The 19,089-nt window shown below is 44.9% G+C and overlaps 1 protein-coding gene across 1 annotated transcript in view; it reads left to right on the top strand.

Moving 5' to 3' along the window:
- lama4 (laminin, alpha 4) overlaps positions 1-18,576 on the top strand; it is a 33,447-nt gene extending 14,871 nt beyond the window's left edge. The window contains exons 14-40 of the mRNA XM_036549839.1: positions 200-316; positions 907-1,055; positions 2,690-2,831; positions 3,289-3,382; positions 4,057-4,173; positions 4,651-4,836; positions 5,480-5,619; positions 6,230-6,394; positions 7,220-7,365; positions 7,836-7,998; positions 8,169-8,302; positions 9,201-9,372; positions 9,684-9,815; positions 9,931-10,073; positions 10,309-10,438; positions 11,085-11,222; positions 11,321-11,454; positions 11,673-11,831; positions 12,775-12,928; positions 13,334-13,527; positions 14,047-14,236; positions 14,658-14,813; positions 15,481-15,640; positions 16,283-16,413; positions 16,597-16,690; positions 17,158-17,277; positions 17,765-18,576. Coding sequence (XP_036405732.1) covers positions 200-316; positions 907-1,055; positions 2,690-2,831; positions 3,289-3,382; positions 4,057-4,173; positions 4,651-4,836; positions 5,480-5,619; positions 6,230-6,394; positions 7,220-7,365; positions 7,836-7,998; positions 8,169-8,302; positions 9,201-9,372; positions 9,684-9,815; positions 9,931-10,073; positions 10,309-10,438; positions 11,085-11,222; positions 11,321-11,454; positions 11,673-11,831; positions 12,775-12,928; positions 13,334-13,527; positions 14,047-14,236; positions 14,658-14,813; positions 15,481-15,640; positions 16,283-16,413; positions 16,597-16,690; positions 17,158-17,277; positions 17,765-17,910 — 3,906 coding nt within the window. The 3' untranslated portion in view covers positions 17,911-18,576. The remainder of the gene's footprint in view (positions 1-199; positions 317-906; positions 1,056-2,689; positions 2,832-3,288; positions 3,383-4,056; positions 4,174-4,650; positions 4,837-5,479; positions 5,620-6,229; positions 6,395-7,219; positions 7,366-7,835; positions 7,999-8,168; positions 8,303-9,200; positions 9,373-9,683; positions 9,816-9,930; positions 10,074-10,308; positions 10,439-11,084; positions 11,223-11,320; positions 11,455-11,672; positions 11,832-12,774; positions 12,929-13,333; positions 13,528-14,046; positions 14,237-14,657; positions 14,814-15,480; positions 15,641-16,282; positions 16,414-16,596; positions 16,691-17,157; positions 17,278-17,764) is intronic.
- Positions 18,577-19,089: the final 513 nt, after the last annotated feature.

Raw genomic sequence — 19,089 nt, forward strand, 5'->3', positions numbered from 1 at the left:
TATAGTAGTTTCACACAGACATTTGGATTGGGATATTTATTTTAGGTTTCACTCTCAACACACACAAAGGAGTTTTACTCCTATAATAAAAGTACTAACTTCTAGCTAAGCAGTGTGCATTTCTGGAAGCTCTGGTCTGTGCAGTAGTTAGGATCCAGAGTTGAGTGTTTCGTCTCACCCCTGGACCCCCGTTCCCCAGGCCAGACGGCAGAGGCTGGAGGAGAGTTTCGGGGCGGTGAACGACACCCTGCGGGTGGCTGGAGACCTGCTCATCGACACGGAGGACGTGGCCTCTGACCTGGAGACCATGGTCAAGGTGAGGTGCATTCGGGAGGCTCCTGTGGTGTAACAGCACTGTGTGCACTAATTAGACTCATCAATGTTTATTACAGTACATTAGACATACAATATTACAGAACAAGTAATGTTCTCACTTCAAGCCCCGCCCCCTAACACCTGCTACCCCTAGAATTTGATGTGTAGTATTGTGATGTATTTTGATTCTGTTCTAAGGACATACTATATACTATACTGGTATACTTGGCACAGAATAACTTGTGGAAGGGCTTGAATAGTGTTAAACTCACACTCACTGGTCTGGGAGTGTTGTGAGTCTGGTCTGACACTGTTGCTTGTTTAAATTGAATGGATACACTCATGTTCTATTGTGATGGAAGTCACTCTGAATAAGAGCATCTGCTAAATGAATGTAATGTAATCTAATATAAGTACATATTACAACGTGTACATATACAAATGCACATTAGGCTAACATTGTGTGAGACAAAAAACATACATCTTTTCACACCTCACCTTTACACTTGGACAGTTACCTGAGTGTAAACACATGTCTGAATGAATGCTGAGGTGACATCATGGGTCTCTCTGAATTCTCACCCTCCTCAGAATGTGACCGAGTTCCACGCTGCCGTTGACGGGGCCAGCAAGCTGCTCAAGGAGAAAACGGAGAATCTGTCGCTGGCGGACATGGACCTGGTCCAGAGGGCCAACGACCACGCCCAGGAACTGCAAAGACTGGCCAACGAGCTGGAGTAGTGAGTACATTCTGCCATGAGATACGGCACTGCGTCACACTACCATATGCATACACTGCGTCACACTACCATATGCATACACTGCGTCACACTACCATATGCATACACTGCGTCACACTACCATATGCATACACTGCGTCACACTACCATATGCATACACTGCGTCACACTACCATATGCATACACTGCGTCACACTACCATATGCATACACTGCGTCACACTACCATATGCATACACTGCGTCACACTACCATATGCAGACACTGCGTCACACTACCATATGCATACACTGCGTCACACTACCATATGCATACACTGCGTCACACTACCATATGCATACACTGCGTCACACTACAAAATGCACATACTGTGTCACACTACCATATGCATACACTGCGTCACACTACCATATGCATACACTGCGTCACACTACCATATGCATACACTGCGTCACACTACCATATGCATACACTGCGTCACACTACAATATGCATACACTGCGTCACACTACCATATGCATACACTGCGTCACACTACCATATGCATACACTGCGTCACACTACCATATGCATACACTGCGTCACACTACCATATGCATACACTGCGTCACACTACCATATGCAGACACTGCGTCACACTACCATATGCATACACTGCGTCACACTACCATATGCAGACACTGCGTCACACTACAAAATGCATACACTGCGTCACACTACAATATGCATACACTGCGTCACACTACCATATGCATACACTGCGTCACACTACCATATGCATACACTGCGTCACACTACAATATGCATACACTGCGTCACACTACCATATGCATACACTGCGTCACACTACCATATGCATACACTGCGTCACACTACAATATGCATACACTGCGTCACACTACAAAATGCATACACTGCGTCACACTACCATATGCATACACTGCGTCACACTACAATATGCATACACTGCGTCACACTACCATATGCATACACTGCGTCACACTACAAAATGCACATACTGTGTCACACTACCATATGCATACACTGCGTCACACTACAAAATGCACATACTGTGTCACACTACCATATGCATACACTGCGTCACACTACAAAATGCACATACTGTGTCACACTACAAAATGCATACACTGCGTCACACTACCATATGCATACACTGCGTCACACTACAAAATGCACATACTGTGTCACACTACCATATACATACACTGCTTCACATTACACTCTGACTGACACTACACAATCTCTAAATCACACTACACACCCACACTGACAACACACATAACACTGCATCATCCTTCTGGAAGCACCCTGACTCACACATACACTGTATAAAACTAAACAAGTACACAATACAGCACTTTGTGTGTAATGCTGCACACAAGAAGACACATGAGAAGATGTATGTCAGGTTATGAATATAATAATCTGACACATACTTCTGAGCTCCATCGTACTCAAACAGAGCATGTGCCACTTAATTGCTTATGTGTATTGAACAGCATCAGTTGAGATGGTGTTCCTGATGGACTTCACTGTTTGCAAATGTGGCTCCGAACAAGGCTAGAAAAGGCCAAGCTATGCCTTGACGGCTGACACTGTTTTCTCTTTGTTCAGTGATCTGAAAAACAACGACGCCAATGGATTCGTGCAGAAGGCCATAGATGCGTCAAACGTGTATGACAACATCATCAAGTACATTGAAGAGGCCAACATCACCGGGCTAACAACCCATAGTTTAGCAGACAGGGCTGATGATGTAAGTGTACAATATCTGCAATATACTGTACCTAAAGTAATCTGATGGGTGTGAAAGTGTCACTTTGATAAGGAGTACATTTGAATATCAAATATCCTTATCCATGCTGAAAGGTATACTTTTCCATTAGTGGATGTTAAGGATTTATTTTTAATTATTAATTATTGATTCAGTGCCATTTATTAAGATTCAGTGCCTTATCCCCCTGGATTCATAACTCTGTTGCACCTTGCTGTGAAACATGTTTTCTCTCTGTTCTTTATTGGTTATAACACCATTCTATTGTACAATAATATTTACCATACCTCATACTGCATACTTCTCTGTACATCTCAATTCTTTTTCACTGACAGTATTGTCACATTGCACTGTACATTATTGCGCATATTATGTAATTATTAAACATGACATTCTTCTGAATTCATAACTTACTGTTCTTAATATGTTCTTATCGAAGGCCATCTCTGGGATCAACACGCAGCGTGGCTTTCTGAAAACACAGAGCGACCACATCTTCAAAGCGTCTGTCACCTTACGCTCGGAACATGCTGGTAATGTCTCATACTCCATGCTAGCCTGGTTTGCTCAGGACTCTCTCAGGTGCATGTGTGCCGTTCTAATGAGACCCGGTGTGGAGGTTTGCTTTTCAGCTGATCGAGTGTCTCCCACTGCTGAAGTGCCGCTGATACTGGAACATGATCAGAGTAACACTGTTGTGTCAGTGCGTACCCCCACCTATGCCGTGTCAGAAAACGTATGAGATTACTTGCCAGGTTTATTTGGTTGCTATCCAGCTTATGATGGAGGAACACGTCTTGATTCTAGAGCTTTTATTATTCCTGTTGTGGAGCAGTGAAAGGTTTTGATTATATGCAGATCCGCTATACATCTTTGAAGGTAAAACATTTTCCAGTGTGAACTCTCTACTATCTACTATGTGAGCAAAACCAGGTCACTTAGCTCAACATAAGAACTGAAGTAATGAAAAATAATTTATGGCAATGGTTTTTCACACAGGAAAAACAAACCTGCTTTTTCTTCACTCCAGTGGATTCCTGGAAAATCTATGACTTTAACTGGCGTTGGCCAATCTATTGTCTTCCTGGGTCAATTTACTGTGCATATGCTTCCAGCTCATCTAAGATATAGAATCCCTACTGTGGCCCTGATGCAGATGACTCCACCATTTCACCATTTTTTGTAATATGCTGATTTGCTTTTCCAGACGTGCAGTCTACAGTTCTTGACACCGCTAAATATGTGGAAGAGACAAAAGAAACCATGGATGATGTCAAGAAAAGACTGTCAGATGTGAAGAATGATATTAATGTAATTGAGAAAGGTAAGAGGAAATCATTCTATTTTTAACCAGGAAGGAGACTAGAATGCATTTTACTTTGAAGCATATCTTCTTAAAAGACTCTCTCAATGGACCCTGTACTGTTTTCTTGAGGACTGAAGCACAGTAATTTTACAAGAGAGCATAAGAGTCTATTGAAAGCATGGTTCATTGTGGTAATCTTCCTTTTTTGAGTATATATTGAATCACACCCAGGATTTTTTTCTGAGAATATTAAACTGTAATAAAGAGCTTGACTAGATGTGGTGAATATTTCTGTTGTAGACTCGTAAAGGACATTGATGTGGTGCATCTAACAAAATGTTTTCCCTCTCTGATGTGTAAATTAAATAATGACAATAGGGCAAATTAGGGATCACATTTTCAGAGAAACACACTGGATTAAATTTTAGAGACGTGGAAGATCACAGTCGCAGGGTTTTATTTTGTTGCCTTCGCGTTCTTGGCTGAACTCCACAGGCAGAACAACACAGCGTCTACAGTTCGCCAAGGAGGTGGCAGAAAACACTCTGAACCGCTCCAGAGAGGTTCTGCAGGGCATTAACCCGATCAGCACCAGGGTGGAGCAGTGGTCCAGAAACATGAACAACAACGAGTATTCCGCCGCGGCCTACGACCGGGCTGTCATCTCAGCGGGGGAAGCAGGTACCCACGCTTCCTCACTCGTCAGCTTCAGCACAGCCAAGAGCTTTAGGGCCAAGGCCAAAAGCCGTTAAAGCTCACGCTGGTTTGGATCCATTCGACTGGGGCCATGATTCTTCATACTTGAGACGTTAAAAGTGTCAGCACTTTAAACCGCTGGCAAGCTATCACATTCCAATCCCACAATTCCCTCTCGCATGCGTTCACAATAACGGGCAGACACTGCGACGGTGGAAAGTAGGAGTTTCCATAAACCACATTTCCCACGTGTAACATTTGCCTGTTTGCTGTACAACAGCGTAACACTGTTCTTTTTTGGCCCCAAATGTTTGTAGGGCCTTTGACTGTTAGTTTGCGTTACTGGAGGAGCATGAATCCTCTGAATGTGAACACGTGTCTGTATCTGGTTTCTCTGCCAAGGCGTTGACAGGACTGATCTCTACGCCCTTTCGGAGTAATGCGTTAGGAGGGCTGCGCTCTGCTGTTTGCGCAAACTGCATGCCACAGGAAAAAAATTCTAATAAATGTGTCTTTGCAGTTATTTTCCCCATAATATATGTAACACATGATGTTGTTTGTTAAACCACCAGTTTAAAAAATCAACACTTTACTGTGTGTCCGCTGTTACTGTGTGTGTTGTAAATAGTGAACAACCTGTCTGAGCTGGTCCCAGAGCTTCTGGACAAACTGCGAGTGGTGGAGGAGAAGAAGCCGGTCAATAACGTCTCCACCAACATCATGCGGATCAGGGAGCTGATCGCCCAGGCCAGGAGCGTGGCCAAGAAGGTACGAGGGAGCCAGAGGTGGTGTCTGGCCAAGGGAGGGGGAAAAAAAAACAGAGCTGTCTGGCTATGCGAGAGCACAGAATGGCTTTCTGACCAATGAGAACACAAACAGATTATCTGGCCAATAAGAGTGCGAGCGGAACGTCAAGTCCAGTGAAAACACAAATGTACCAATAAGAAGAATGCCTTGTTGCCTTGCCAAGCTTGTCTAGCACTGAAAACAATTCAACAGACGAAAGAAAATGTTCATTTGGAAGGCCTTCAAGCATTTTTCAATTATTCAGGTATGCAGTGTTTCAGTGTACAATCAGTCACATTTCATTATCATTATTATTAGTAGTAGTTGTAGAAGTAGAGGTAGAAGTAGTATTGTTATTAATATAAGAACAGCAGTGTGTCACAGTGGTAGGGAGTGGGGCTCAGGTTGCTGGTTCAATTCCCCACTGGGGCACTGCTTTTCCACGCTTGGGTAATGAGCTTAACCCACACTTGCCTCAATAAAATATCCAACTGTATAAATAGATAAAATTTCAATTCACTATGGATAAAAGCATCTGCTAAGTGACAATAATGTAATGTAATATTGATATTAATTGCTGTATTTTCCACAGGTCCAAGTGTCAATGAAGTTCAACGGGCAGTCCGCGGTGGAGGTGCAGCCACACTCGAACCTGGAGGAGCTGAAGACGGTCACCTCCATCAACCTGTTCGTGCGGGTGGACCCCGAGAAGGAGCCCGTGAAGGACCGCTTCATCCTCTACCTGGGAGACCGAAACGTAAGGAGGCCACAGATCTCTTTCCCCGCAAAGCCCCGCCGCACAAAGCACCCGGGACGTGTTGATGTGCCGGCCTCTCTCGCTGACAGAGCCCCCAGATCCACCGCTATTCACACTTCAGACGCTCAGGGCACAGGGACAGAGGGGGATAAAGAGAAAGCAGCAGCCAGCAGAGATGAATAGCTTTGTTGTGATCTTGAGAACAGGAAGGAGTCTTTTGAGAGCTGGCAGTTGCCTTTTCAGGGGGTTACTAAGAGACGGCCATGACGATTGTGTGCTCGCCTTCAAAGCGGGGGGCTCATTTGCATAATGATTGTTACCTCACACAGACACACACATACACACACACACACGCACACACACAGTGTAATGAAAGCAGAGTTCTACTCTCTGAGTCTTTTCACTGTTCCTTTTAATAATCCCTGCTCTGATGATTTAACCAGCTGTGCCGTGTTTCTCTACATATCGTTATCACATGTTATGCATAAGTTACAGAAGTTACCATAGTAATACCTTCAAGATGAGCAATATCCTTCAGTACTGATCAGCAACAGTACTAACAGCCATTTTATATATTGATTAAAATCACCTAGCTTTAAGTGTTGTCTTCATGGGACTTAACTCCCACCTTACCCCAGATATTTGCTTAATTGACTTATTTGGTTATCATTTGATGCTTGCAGAAATTCATAAATTCTCCCCTCAGGAATTATAAACTCAGTATTGTTGACCTGCTACATATCAACATATTACTTTTCATGTCATCTGTATTCTGGTAGACACAGACAACAAATGCTAATATTTGGTTATTGTGCTTTTCAAAAGGGCATGAAAGACTACATGGGCCTGGCCATTAAGAATGACAACCTGGTGTACGTCTACAATCTGGGCGGTGGAGATGTCGAAATCTCACTGAGTTCCAAGCCCGTCAGCACATGGCCCCCCTTCTTCAACCTGGTCAGAGTGGAGAGGTACTGTGTCTGTGCTTTAACACCAAGTTTCTGTGTCTGTGCCTTCAGCACCACATTTCATCTGGAAAGTGGTACAGTAGGGATCTGTCTGTCTGTACACATAAAGCATCTGTCTGTCAGTCTGTGCATGCTGTGGAATCTGTCTGTCAGGAAACTGTGCACATAGGGATCTGTCTGTCAGGCTGTGCATGCTGTGGAATCTGTCTGTCAGGAATCTGTGCACATGGGGATCTGTCTGTCAGGCTGTGTATATACAAGCTGCCTTTGGATACAGGAGTCTGTCAGTCAGTGTGTAGCAGTTTGTCTGTCTTTGGATTCCTACATACACAGACTGACAGACAGGTTCCTGAATCCAGTCTGTCTTATGACACAGGGATCTGTCAGTCTGCGCATGCAGCCGTGTGTGTGTGGGTTCACACAGAAAGGTGATCCCTCCTGCACTGACGGTGCCTCTGTGTTTCCCGCGACAGGCTGGGGAAACATGGGAAATTGTTCCTGACCGTGCCCAGCCTGAGCACCACCGCTGAGCAGAAGTTCATCCAGAAAGGGATGGCCCCTGGCATAGACTCCCTGTTCGACCTGGACCCCCAGAACACCGTTTTCTACGTGGGTGGCGTCCCCCTGGACTTCAGGGTAGCGTATGTCTAACCTTGCAGCCCTGCAGGCAGCCTGCTGCTGCTCTCAGCCGCTAGTATCATCTTTCCACTGGCCTCCCGCCTGTAGCCGTCACCATCGCTTACTTCACTCCTCTGAATAAGTGCACTCACTCACCCCCTCCCCCCCCCCCCCCCCCCCCGTTTCAGCTGCCCGCTACGCTGAGTCTTCCCCCCTTCGTGGGCTGCATCGAGATGGCCTCCATCAACAATGATGTCATCAGTCTGTACCACTTCAAGCAGACCCACAAAATGGATGTCGTCGCTACTCCACCTTGTGCCAGGTGTTACATCAATATTGATATGCAATTATATTAATACATGTATAATTACAGTTATGTGCAACCTGAATGAATTTGGGTGGTAGGAATGAAAATAGGTAAAAAAAAAACATAGGTTGACTATAAAATAAGTCAAAAACAAGTAACTGTGATGCATACCATTCGTACAGCTGTGAATAGCATGTTCAGACACACAGGTAGGTTGATTTTTGTGCCAATAGGGTTGCACAGATTGCAAAAGTTAAGTTGTGGTAGAACTTGAATGGTGTTATGCTCACACTCACTGGTCTGGGAGCGTTGTTAGCCTCGTCTGATGCTGTTGGTCATTCAACTTGAATGGATACATTTCAGTTCTTTTGTGCTGGAAGTCGCTCTGGATAAGAGTATATGCTAAATGAATGTAATGTAATGTCATGACAGACCTGATGCATCAGGCACAAGTTTTACAAACAGCTCTCAAAACATCTGTGTATCTTTTTTAAATTTTCTGTGAGTGCATAATGATAACTTTGTTGAGTTTTTTATTAAATTGATTGACTTTACAGATGTTGGCAGTAACTCAGGTGTTTGCAGTAACTCAGATGTTTGCAGATGTTTGAATTACCCCCTAAGGGTAATTACATATGGCATCACTTTAACCTCCTCTTAACCCCTGAACATCTCCAACCAACTTCAAATGTTTCCCTGGGAATCCTCGTTTGACATTTCCTTTCAAAGTGCCCGAAGGCCCCACTGTCGTGAGACGGACACTCAGTGCAGGCCAGTCACTCAGGAATAGGGCTAGCAAGGTCATGAGAACCTAGCATATTTGTCTGTTCCCTAAGGAGAGATTGTACAGCAGCCCACAATGCTCTTATTAACAACACTTCCGTTGTGGTCTCCTCGGTTTCTGTCATTCCAGGTACAAACTGGCTTTCTCACAGAGTCGTGTCACCAGCTACCTGTTTGATGGCACAGGCTACGCCCTTATCAGCAACATCGAGAGGAGGGGCAAATTTGGAATCGTCACCAGGTTCGACATCGAAGTGCGAACCGTGGCTAACAATGGCATACTCTTCCTAATGGTCAATGGGGTGAGTACAGTATTAACATTTCTTGTCCATATTCTGCTGCCTCAATCAAAAGTATGTTTTTTTGTAGGGGGAACCAGAGAGATTAACGAGTTTTCAAGATGTGCATGCTATGCATCTTAATTTGAAAGAAACCATGTGCTTTCCTCTTTTCAAGCTGCTTTTTGACCGCTGTTTGTTTCTTAAAGCAGTTTTGATGTTTGTTGTTTTTCATCAGTTTAATCATTATACAATACTTGCACTATATTGTTACTGCTCTGAACTCTTATAAATAAGTATGGCTTATTCAATCATTTCCTCTTCCTCTTTTACAGGATAATTTCTTTGTGCTGGAATTGCATAATGGGTTCCTACGCCTCATGTATGACTTTGGGTTCAGTGGTGGTCCAGTTGTCATGGAGAGTAACCTACCAAAACTGCAGATCAATGATGCAAGATACCATGAGGTAAATTACCACGTGACCTCATGGACCATGAGGATAATGGTGCATATCTTATCTCTGTATTTAAATAAACATGACCTAAAGGTATTTGATCTCTCTAAACTCCCCTTCTTTTCAGGTGTCTATAATTTACCACCATTCCAAGAAAATCATCTTATTGGTGGACAGAAGTCACGTCAAGTCCATGGAAAATGAGAAGAAAACATTGCCCTTCTCAGACATCTACATTGGAGGGGCCCCCTCTCGCCTTTTGCTCTCAAGGTAACTCAGCTCAGACACCCCCACCACCCCCCCAGCCCATACACACACATACACATACAAGAGCCTGACAAGTCTCATATAGACTACCAAATGCTATGGATCTTAAAATCTTTCAGCAATATCTGCAGTTACTGCTGTATTGTTGGCATTGGATTAAGAGGCATTGAACAGCAATGTCCTACTTCATCCAGTGGTTTTGTCCATGATACCCTGTGTGCCCACTCTCTGCCCCCAGGCCAGAGCTCTCCTCCCTGGTGGGGCTGAGGGGCTGTGTGAAGGGCTTTCAGTTCCAGAAGAAGGACTTCAACCTGCTGGAAGAGGAGGGAACCATCGGCATCAGCAGTGGCTGCCCAGAGGAGTCCTTCGTAAGAACATCATACAAATGTATCCCTATCAGAGGAGTCCTTCATAAAAACACTACATCCCTTCAAATAAATCCTTATCAGAGGAGTCCTTCATAGGAGTACTACACCCTACAAACGAATCCCTATCAGAGTCCTTCCTGAGAAGATTACACACTACACTACATTACACACTACATGTGTGTTATTCTCTGCAGGGGTGTAGTCAGATAACATCAGGCACTGCAGCACAACATGATGAGATCAGTAGCAGTAGGATGCAACACACACATACACACACACACACACATGCACACGCACACATACATATACACACCCACACAAACATGCACAAATGCACACACACACACACACACACACAAACACACACACACACACACACACACACACACACAGACTTCCTAGGTTTCGAACGGATGCAGGACACAGTCTAATGAGCTTAAAAGGATCCCATCAAGGAAATCCTCTCAGGAAGCCCTATTAGCATAGCAATTTCTCATTAAGCCATCAGTCTCACACTGAAAGGTCTGCCATTTTGTGAGTGAATGCACTCATAAAGCACATCCCATAGCTGTGTTTAATCTGCATCCAATGAAATGAGGTGAAATGACCTGCTGTTTGTGGTGTCTCTCCCCTGTGTGACCGTCAGATGTCTCGCAAAGCCTACTTCATCGGGGACGGCTTCCTGGGGTCCTCAGCGAAGATATCCCCCTTCGAGACGTTTGAGGGAGGCCTCAACTTCCGCACGCTGGAACCCAACGGCCTCCTCTTCTACCACAACGAAGGGGTGGGTTGCTTAGTGTCCGCTTCTCCGCGTGTTTAGATGCGGGTCTGTTTTGTGTATAATGCAGCGGCGGTGACCGATGTGCTCTGCGTCTCTCTCAGGCTGATGAGTTCTCCCTTTCCATTGAGAATGGGGCCGTAGTGCTGAACTCCAGGGGGACCAAGGTCAAGTCACACAAGAAGCACTACAATGACGGACGGACTCATTTCCTGGTGGCCTCAGTCAGCAATCAAAAGTAAGACTGGTTGGCCTTGAAAAAGTTACCCTTGGTATTTCCTTGTTGTCTTTTTGTATTAGTAACAACAGGAATTACTAAAATTGTCTACGCCAGTGTTTTTATATTAGTGACTATCGGCATCACTGCAGCTGTCCATCCTAATGTTTTTACATTAGGGACTACAGGCATTTCTACAGCTGTCTAGGCTACCATGTGTAACACGCTAACTCCCCCAGGTATCATCTGGTTGTGGACGACAAAGACAAGCAGGAGAAGAGTCGTCCAGCTTCATCTGCGGCGTCGACCGCTTCTCTCAAGACATTCTATTTCGGGGGATCCCCCAGCAGCAGCATCCGGAACTTCACCGGCTGTGTCAGTTATGCCTACATCAGCAGGTGAGCTCTCTCACAGAGCCGAGGCTGATCTCTGTACAGTACATCAGTGGGTGAGCTGTCTCACAGAGCTGAAACTGATCTCTGTGCAGTACATCAGCAGGTAATCTCTCTCACAGAGCTGAAACTGAGCTCTGTGCAGTACATCAGCAGGTAATCTCTCTCACAGAGCTGAAACTGAGCTCTGTGCAGTACATCAGCAGGTGAGCTCTCTCACAGAGCTGAAAATGATCTCTGTGCAGTACATCAGCAGGTAAGCTCTCTCACAGAGCTGAAAATGATCTCTGTGCAGTACATCAGCGGGTGAGGTCTCTCACAGAGCTGAAACTGATCTCTGTGCAGTACATCAGCAGGTGAGCTCTCTCACAGAGCTGAAACTGATCTCTGTGCAGTACATCAGTGGGTGAGCTCTCTCACAGAGCTGAAACTGATCTCTGTACAGTACATCAGCAGGTGAGCTCTCCCAGTGTTCAAGCACCTGCCATCACTGCACAGGACATGCACTATGGATCAATGCAAATAAAACAGGCCCCAAAATAAATCTATTTTAATCTATAAATCTATAGAAGAGAGAAACACACCCTCCCAGTGTTTAAAAATTAGAACCTGAGCATGTTTACAAGAACAAGACTGCACCCAAACAGAACAAATGTATTCATAAAATTGTAGCACAGAATTTTAAATTAAATTTTAGCTGCAGGTGATTTTGTTTTTCTTGTGGCTGTCTACTTATCCCTGACTCTGAATAACGAGCAGCCAACAATATCTCTGAGTGGACTGAAGCCAAGTTCAAACAGGGCTACACGCACTGTATGAAGATATGGGCTCTGTTGCCCTGGAGACGGAGCACTGCTCTGCAGTGTGAGGGCATAGCCTAAGCATACTGGTGAAGTGGAAAGATGTTGAGCCCGTTTCCCTGGCGACGGCTCTGTGTTTCTCTCCACAGAGAGGACAGGGACATAGAGCCAGAAGACTTTCAGAGGTACTCTGAGAATGTGCAGGCCTCTCTGCAGGACTGCCCCGTGGAGAGACCCCCAGCGGCATTGCATCTGAAACAGAGCAGGAACTCGTCCAAAAGCAAGCAGAGCCAGGCCAGGAAGGTGAGACAGCACTGAACAGGCAGCACAGACCCCCACAGACACAGAGAGGTTTCACTACTCTATATGGCAAGCTGTGTATGGCATTCTGTGTTACATTCATACACATTTGCACAGGGTTACATTCAAGAAGAATTCCAGGTTTCAGTGCCATTACCATTAGGTGACAGTCATTTATAAGTACCAATCATGAATAAGGAACTGCACGGACTAATCTTAAGATCATACAAGTTTTCATGATCTCAAACTCCATTCTGTTAAGCAAGAGGAGCAGACATCAAACCCATGAATATGAAAGCTAAGCTTATAACCACAACTCCTACCACGGGTGCTCTCGGAGAAGCCGTGGGTATGTGGGGTGTCTCAGAGGTGTTCCGTTCTGCCTGACGGGCGTTGCCTTTTCTCAAGGTGGGCAGAGATAAGTCCAGCCTCCCGCAAGGCCCGGCGGGCCTGAAGATTGACCCACTGGAGGCGCCCGAGGTAGAGGCCACACCCTGCTACCTCTCCTCAAAGCCTCGTGCCACAGGCCACGCCTACCACTATGGAGGCACCGGCAACAGCAGGCAGGAGTATGTGGATACCCCAGAATCCATCAGTGAGAGGTCAGTACTGGGCACCACACCTGGGTATACCTGAGTCCTGGGCTTATCCTATCTGCTGTGTCTTTGAGTTCCCCTGAAATGCACTATTGTGCAGGAGTTGGGTTTTATCAATATTATATTATTAATATTATGTAATATTATTATTCACAGACATCAGCAAGAGGTCAGTTTATGGGTTTATGCTGTCTGCTGCATCTCTGAGCTCCATTGAAATACATTCACATTTATTGTGCATAGGCTTGGTCCTATCAATACTGTTAAGACTACAAGGGCTGGTTTCACAGACAAGGATTAAGCTTTAAAGATACAGTACTTCTTTAATCCATAGAGAGGAACATCTTCCAGGACCAGTCCTAGGCTTCTAGGAAATGTAGAACTAGGCTTAATCCCTGTCTGTGAGACCACCCCTAAATGTACTACTTTTAATTGCTAAAGTATCTATGATGCGGCCCAGCATCTCTTTTCCAGTGTCAGTCAGTGGTAAATTTGGGTCTTGTTGCATTGGTGCCCCTTCCCCAGGTCCCACTTCAGTCTCTCCCTGAAGACTCACTCCTCCTTCGGCCTCATCTTCTACGTGTCGGATGAGACCGAGGACAACTATATGGCCCTGTTCCTGGCACATGGGAAGCTGGTCTACACCTTCAACATCGGCAGCCACAAAATCAGGATCAAGAGCCAGGAGAAATACAATGATGGTGCCTGGCACAATGTGAGCAGTTTTTATACTCATGTAGACAGGCAGACTGACAGATAGATGCATACATACATACATACACAGATAGATAGATACATACATACTGTACATAAATGCATAGACAGCTAGATAGATTCATACATACATAGCCATATAGACAGATACATACATACATTCAGTACATATATACACAGAATCATATATAGATAGATGCATAGATAGACAGACACATACATAGATAAATGCATTGATACATACATACATACAAACATACATACAGAGATTCATACATAGATACATAGATAGGGAAACATTGTACAGATGACACACATCAAAGTAGACTGTTTGTTTTTTTTTTTTAATTTAGCAAAACACGCAGTAGCCAGTGGCCTTCATTTGCAGCTTCCACTCATCTGTAGGCGTTCTCCCTCTTCAGGTTATTTTCACCCGCGACGGGAATGTGGGCCGATTAATAATTGACGGGTTGAAAGTGCTGGAGGATCGCAGTCCTGGCGGTAACAGCTCCTGGCACGTCAGCAGCCCTCTCTACCTGGGAGGCGTGCCCCCCGGGAGGGCTCAGAGGAACATCCAGGTACGGCCAGCCACACTCAGAGACTCTGAGAACAGTGGGGATGCGTGAATTAAATGTTGTACTATGTTTACAAGGCATTTAAAGTCCTACAAACACAGGCAGGGCCAAGCCAAGAACTGTGCAGAGAAAATACACCCATCTGACACCGAGTTGCCTTTCTCCTGTTCATGGTCGACTGCATTGCCTTTTTACACGTTTTGCAATAACATTTTTCTCAGGAATCTGAATCCGAGCATGATTTAGTAAGCAGAGATTTTCTGCATTCCCTCGACATAGCTTGGAATCCAGGCCTGGCCCGCTGCTCTCCATCCAAAAAGCTGTGCACAGATAACAGTGCTCCTTCAGAGAGGACAGATTACTGTCCTCTCAGGAGGAATAATGATATCTGAGGCTTTCCTAATCCTCGGCTTTCCTCTGTTATGTTTTGAGTCCAAATATTTTTAACATTTATTTAACCAAGTCCAATGTGGTATCATCACTCTTCCACAAAGACATCTGCAAAGCAGGGGAAGAGACTCAAATAACTCAAATCAGCCATAGCAGGTGGTTTAATGTCTCATCAAAATGATAGCCTCTCCTGTGACACAGTGTCCCCATCGCTGCAGTGGGAATTCAGTCTGCCAGTGATGTGGAATCCACTCTCTCGCTCTGCGTTTCCTGTTTCCAGAGGAACTCTGTGTACAGCTTCACCGGCTGCGTGAAGAACGCCCAGCTCAACGGCCAGCGGCTGTCCTCCGTGTCACAGACCTTCGGGGTCACGCCATGCTTCGAAGGACTCTCCGAGCCCGGGTCCTACTTCTCAGAGGAGGGCGGATATGTGGTGTTGGGTAATATGCCTTTTCTCAGCCAGAAAGAGATGAATCCCATGCCAAAGAACTCCTTAATTCTGACTCAATGCAGAGGACTTGAAGCTTCAGTTACCTCAGTTTAAACAGAATAACAGCACTGAAGGGGAATAGTGTAATAGTGTAAAACAGTACTTGATCCTCGCTGTAGTGAAAGCGCCATCTGCACCACACTTGTCATTTCACACTACGTTGATCTTGGCCAGGCCGCACTCAGAGACAAAGCACCCGTTATGTCACCTGACATTTCAGATTTCCTGTGGAAAACGCACAGAGCCACACAGGCCCTCCGCACAGAGCGGGAGACAGAGGCTCTCGTTAGAAAAGCGAAACGTGATACCCCCCTCTGCGGCCGTGGCAGACGTTGGGATTGGTGGAAAGTGAAGGGCGAGGAAGATAGCTTCAGAAACCCAAGGTCCTGAGAGCAGGGCCGCAGCTGTTGAATAAGCGCTGAAAAATTTCACACCCTACTGCGGCCGGCCCGAGTTTCACACGAGCGCATACCTTCTGCACCCGAAGTGCAGTGAATCACTCCAGGTCAGAGGCGTGAGGGCCGAGGTTCAGCACAGGGGCAGTCAGCACCTGACCTGTCCCCCTTACCCCCACCCCCCCTTTCTCCTTCAGATGACTCTTTCAACCTGGGGCTGAAGTTTGAGCTGGTGCTGGAGGTCCGGCCTCGTGCAGCATTCGGAGTGCTACTGCATGTCTACACCTCTGAAGGGGAGTACCTCAGCGTGTATATTCATCAAGGAGAGGTGAGCAGAAGGCATTCGGCTCTTTACCCCCAACCACACCCTGACACACACACACACACACACACACACACATACACACACATGCACAGTCAAAAGGAGTGTTCTTGTGTCCGGCTAGTTCCTATGAGCGTTCGCTCGTGGTTACTTCTTACTGACAAAAATGCCCACCTGTTGTTGTCACAGGTAGTGGTCCTGGTGAACAACGGAATCCGGGAATTCTCCACCAGCGTCTCTCCCCGACAGGGCATCTGTGACGGCAACTGGCACAGAATCACACGTGAGGAGATGCAGCACTGCACTGCAGATATTTTCTGCTTCTGCTCTGTCTTTCTTTCTCTCTCTCTGTCTGTCTCCCTCTCTCTGTCTGTCTCTCTGTGTCTCATTTTCTGTTTTTGTGTCTGTGTCTCTGCCTCTCTGTCTCTATCTCTGTCTCTTCTCTCTCTCTTTGTCTTTCTGGCTTTTTGTTTAAGTTACACACAATGAAAAGGGTTATCAATGTTTATATACTTATACAAAATTAAATAAATTGATTATTACTGATCCTTTGATTATTATATAAAAAAAATAATGTAAAGAATAAATTCATTTATGCTGCTTGTGCATATTGAATATGATGCCGGCGTTTCATAAGTTTCGTCTGCTACCAGTCAGGTTATGGCGGGCAATGACATTGTCTCACTAATTTTGTCCCCTTGCATTTACCAAAGCAAAATACATATTTGCCCCTTTGTTTTCTGCTCTCAGTGATCCGAGATGCCAATGTTGTGCAACTGGATGTGGATTCAGAGGTGAACCATGTTGTGGGTCCACTCAACCCGCAGGCAGTGGACACCAGAACCCCTGTATTTATTGGGGGAGCCCCAGGTAAGTGACAGGACCAATACATTTCCAGTTACACATCTTTTATTGTCCTACTGCCTATTAACTTGTGCTGACCTGTCTGTGCATTAATATAGCCCATGTGCAGTTACAACTGGGAAACCTTGAAATCAATGTCAAAATCAATCAGTAGGCTTTCCTAGTGTCAGGTGTGTTTTAATCAATGCAGTTTACATGGTAACATGCACAAAGAAACAAAACATACACCACGCCTTTTACCTATAAGGACGTAGCAATGTGTTCTGAAGTGAAGAGAAAGGATACAAATCTGGTTTTAGCATCAGATACAGTTCCTGATTTTACATGCAAACAAAACTCATGACAGGTATAAATAATCTTACCATCATATATTGCACAGTACTTCCCCACAACACAATGTCACCAAGCATCAGGATTGGTCATGGTTAATTATGACAAAAAAGTATTTAATGATTAATTCATTTAACATGTTTTTCTCTGTGCCCCCCGCCAGTGTCTCTCCTTCCCCCGAGTCTCCCCACCAACAGGCCCTACACGGGCTGCATGAGGAACATGGCGGTCAACGACACCCAAGTGAGCTTCAGCAAAGCCGCCCTGGTCAGTGGGGCGGTCAGTGTGGGCTCCTGTCCAGCCGCCTAGCGCTGCCCTCACAGCCACGGCCACACCCACAGCTCCGAGGCCAATCCAAAGCCTGAATCAGTCTGTGTCATACCGTGCTGAACCAATAAAAAAAAGCATGAAATAGCATTGTCACTGTTTCTTGGTTGTACTGATGCATTTGTAATCTGTTCTCCCTTTCACTGCTCTGAGTCAGAAGTCATATCTTGAACTGGCCACCGACAACTGATACCTTAAATTGGAAATTCTTCCTGGGCAAAAAAAATGTACCAAGTATCATTTTTAACCTTGGGGGGTTCTGTGGTATTCAATTTGATTTTAAAACTTGTGCGGTAAAGTTGTACCAATAAAGCACAAATGGCAAATGTATAAGTGAAAAACGTCTTCACAGATTTTTTATATCAGGTTCTACTTAGTATTCCTATATAAGTAAGCATTGGTTTGTCTATTATCATTTATTTTTTTTAAAGAAATTATTGTTCCTAACTTGTTTTAGGTAGAAAGAGATATGCTCCATATCTCCTTGCTAAAATCACCCTCAGAAAAGACTGTACTCTAATTAGGAATGAAGGCAAGGCAAGACAATGCTCTCATGCTTAGATTATTTCATCACTATCCTATATAATCTCACATCAATTATTTTTATGCAACTAATGAAATGTTCTGTTCTGCTTTTAAACTATATTGTTTTCCACACTATTACAGCAGAATAAAATAAGTACTTTTTAACTTTTGATTTGTGCTGGTGATTTTAAGTAACAATGCACGACAAAGGTCACTGTACTAAATAGTTAACGATTTAAATCCAAATGCATCCGCAAGTCCACTTATGCATGGGCCATTATCTTAATGGTCAGCACACCCACGTCTACATAGGCATGGGTGACGCTCGGTGCACTAGTCGATATAGCTTTATGAAATTCATGCATGAGCTGTAAAATAGGCTATAACGAAATGTCACCCTTCAACACCCCACCACTCCCCGCGACTCACTGTGCTTATCGACAGTCAAAATACATCACCGAGTTACACGGGGCGTTTTGGGACGACACAAAAACGCACCCATGCCGAAAGAAGGAGCATTTATTTTGATTACTTTCAAGCAAAGGGGCCGCCCAGTGCACAGAAAAAATGCACAGAAATCGCTGTATAAGTTAAGAGAATAAAAACCATCCTAGACGAATGCGGTCGATGTGAATA

The sequence above is a fragment of the Megalops cyprinoides genome, chromosome 17 (genome assembly GCF_013368585.1).
Source record: "Megalops cyprinoides isolate fMegCyp1 chromosome 17, fMegCyp1.pri, whole genome shotgun sequence".
Lineage (NCBI taxonomy): Eukaryota > Metazoa > Chordata > Actinopteri > Elopiformes > Megalopidae > Megalops > Megalops cyprinoides.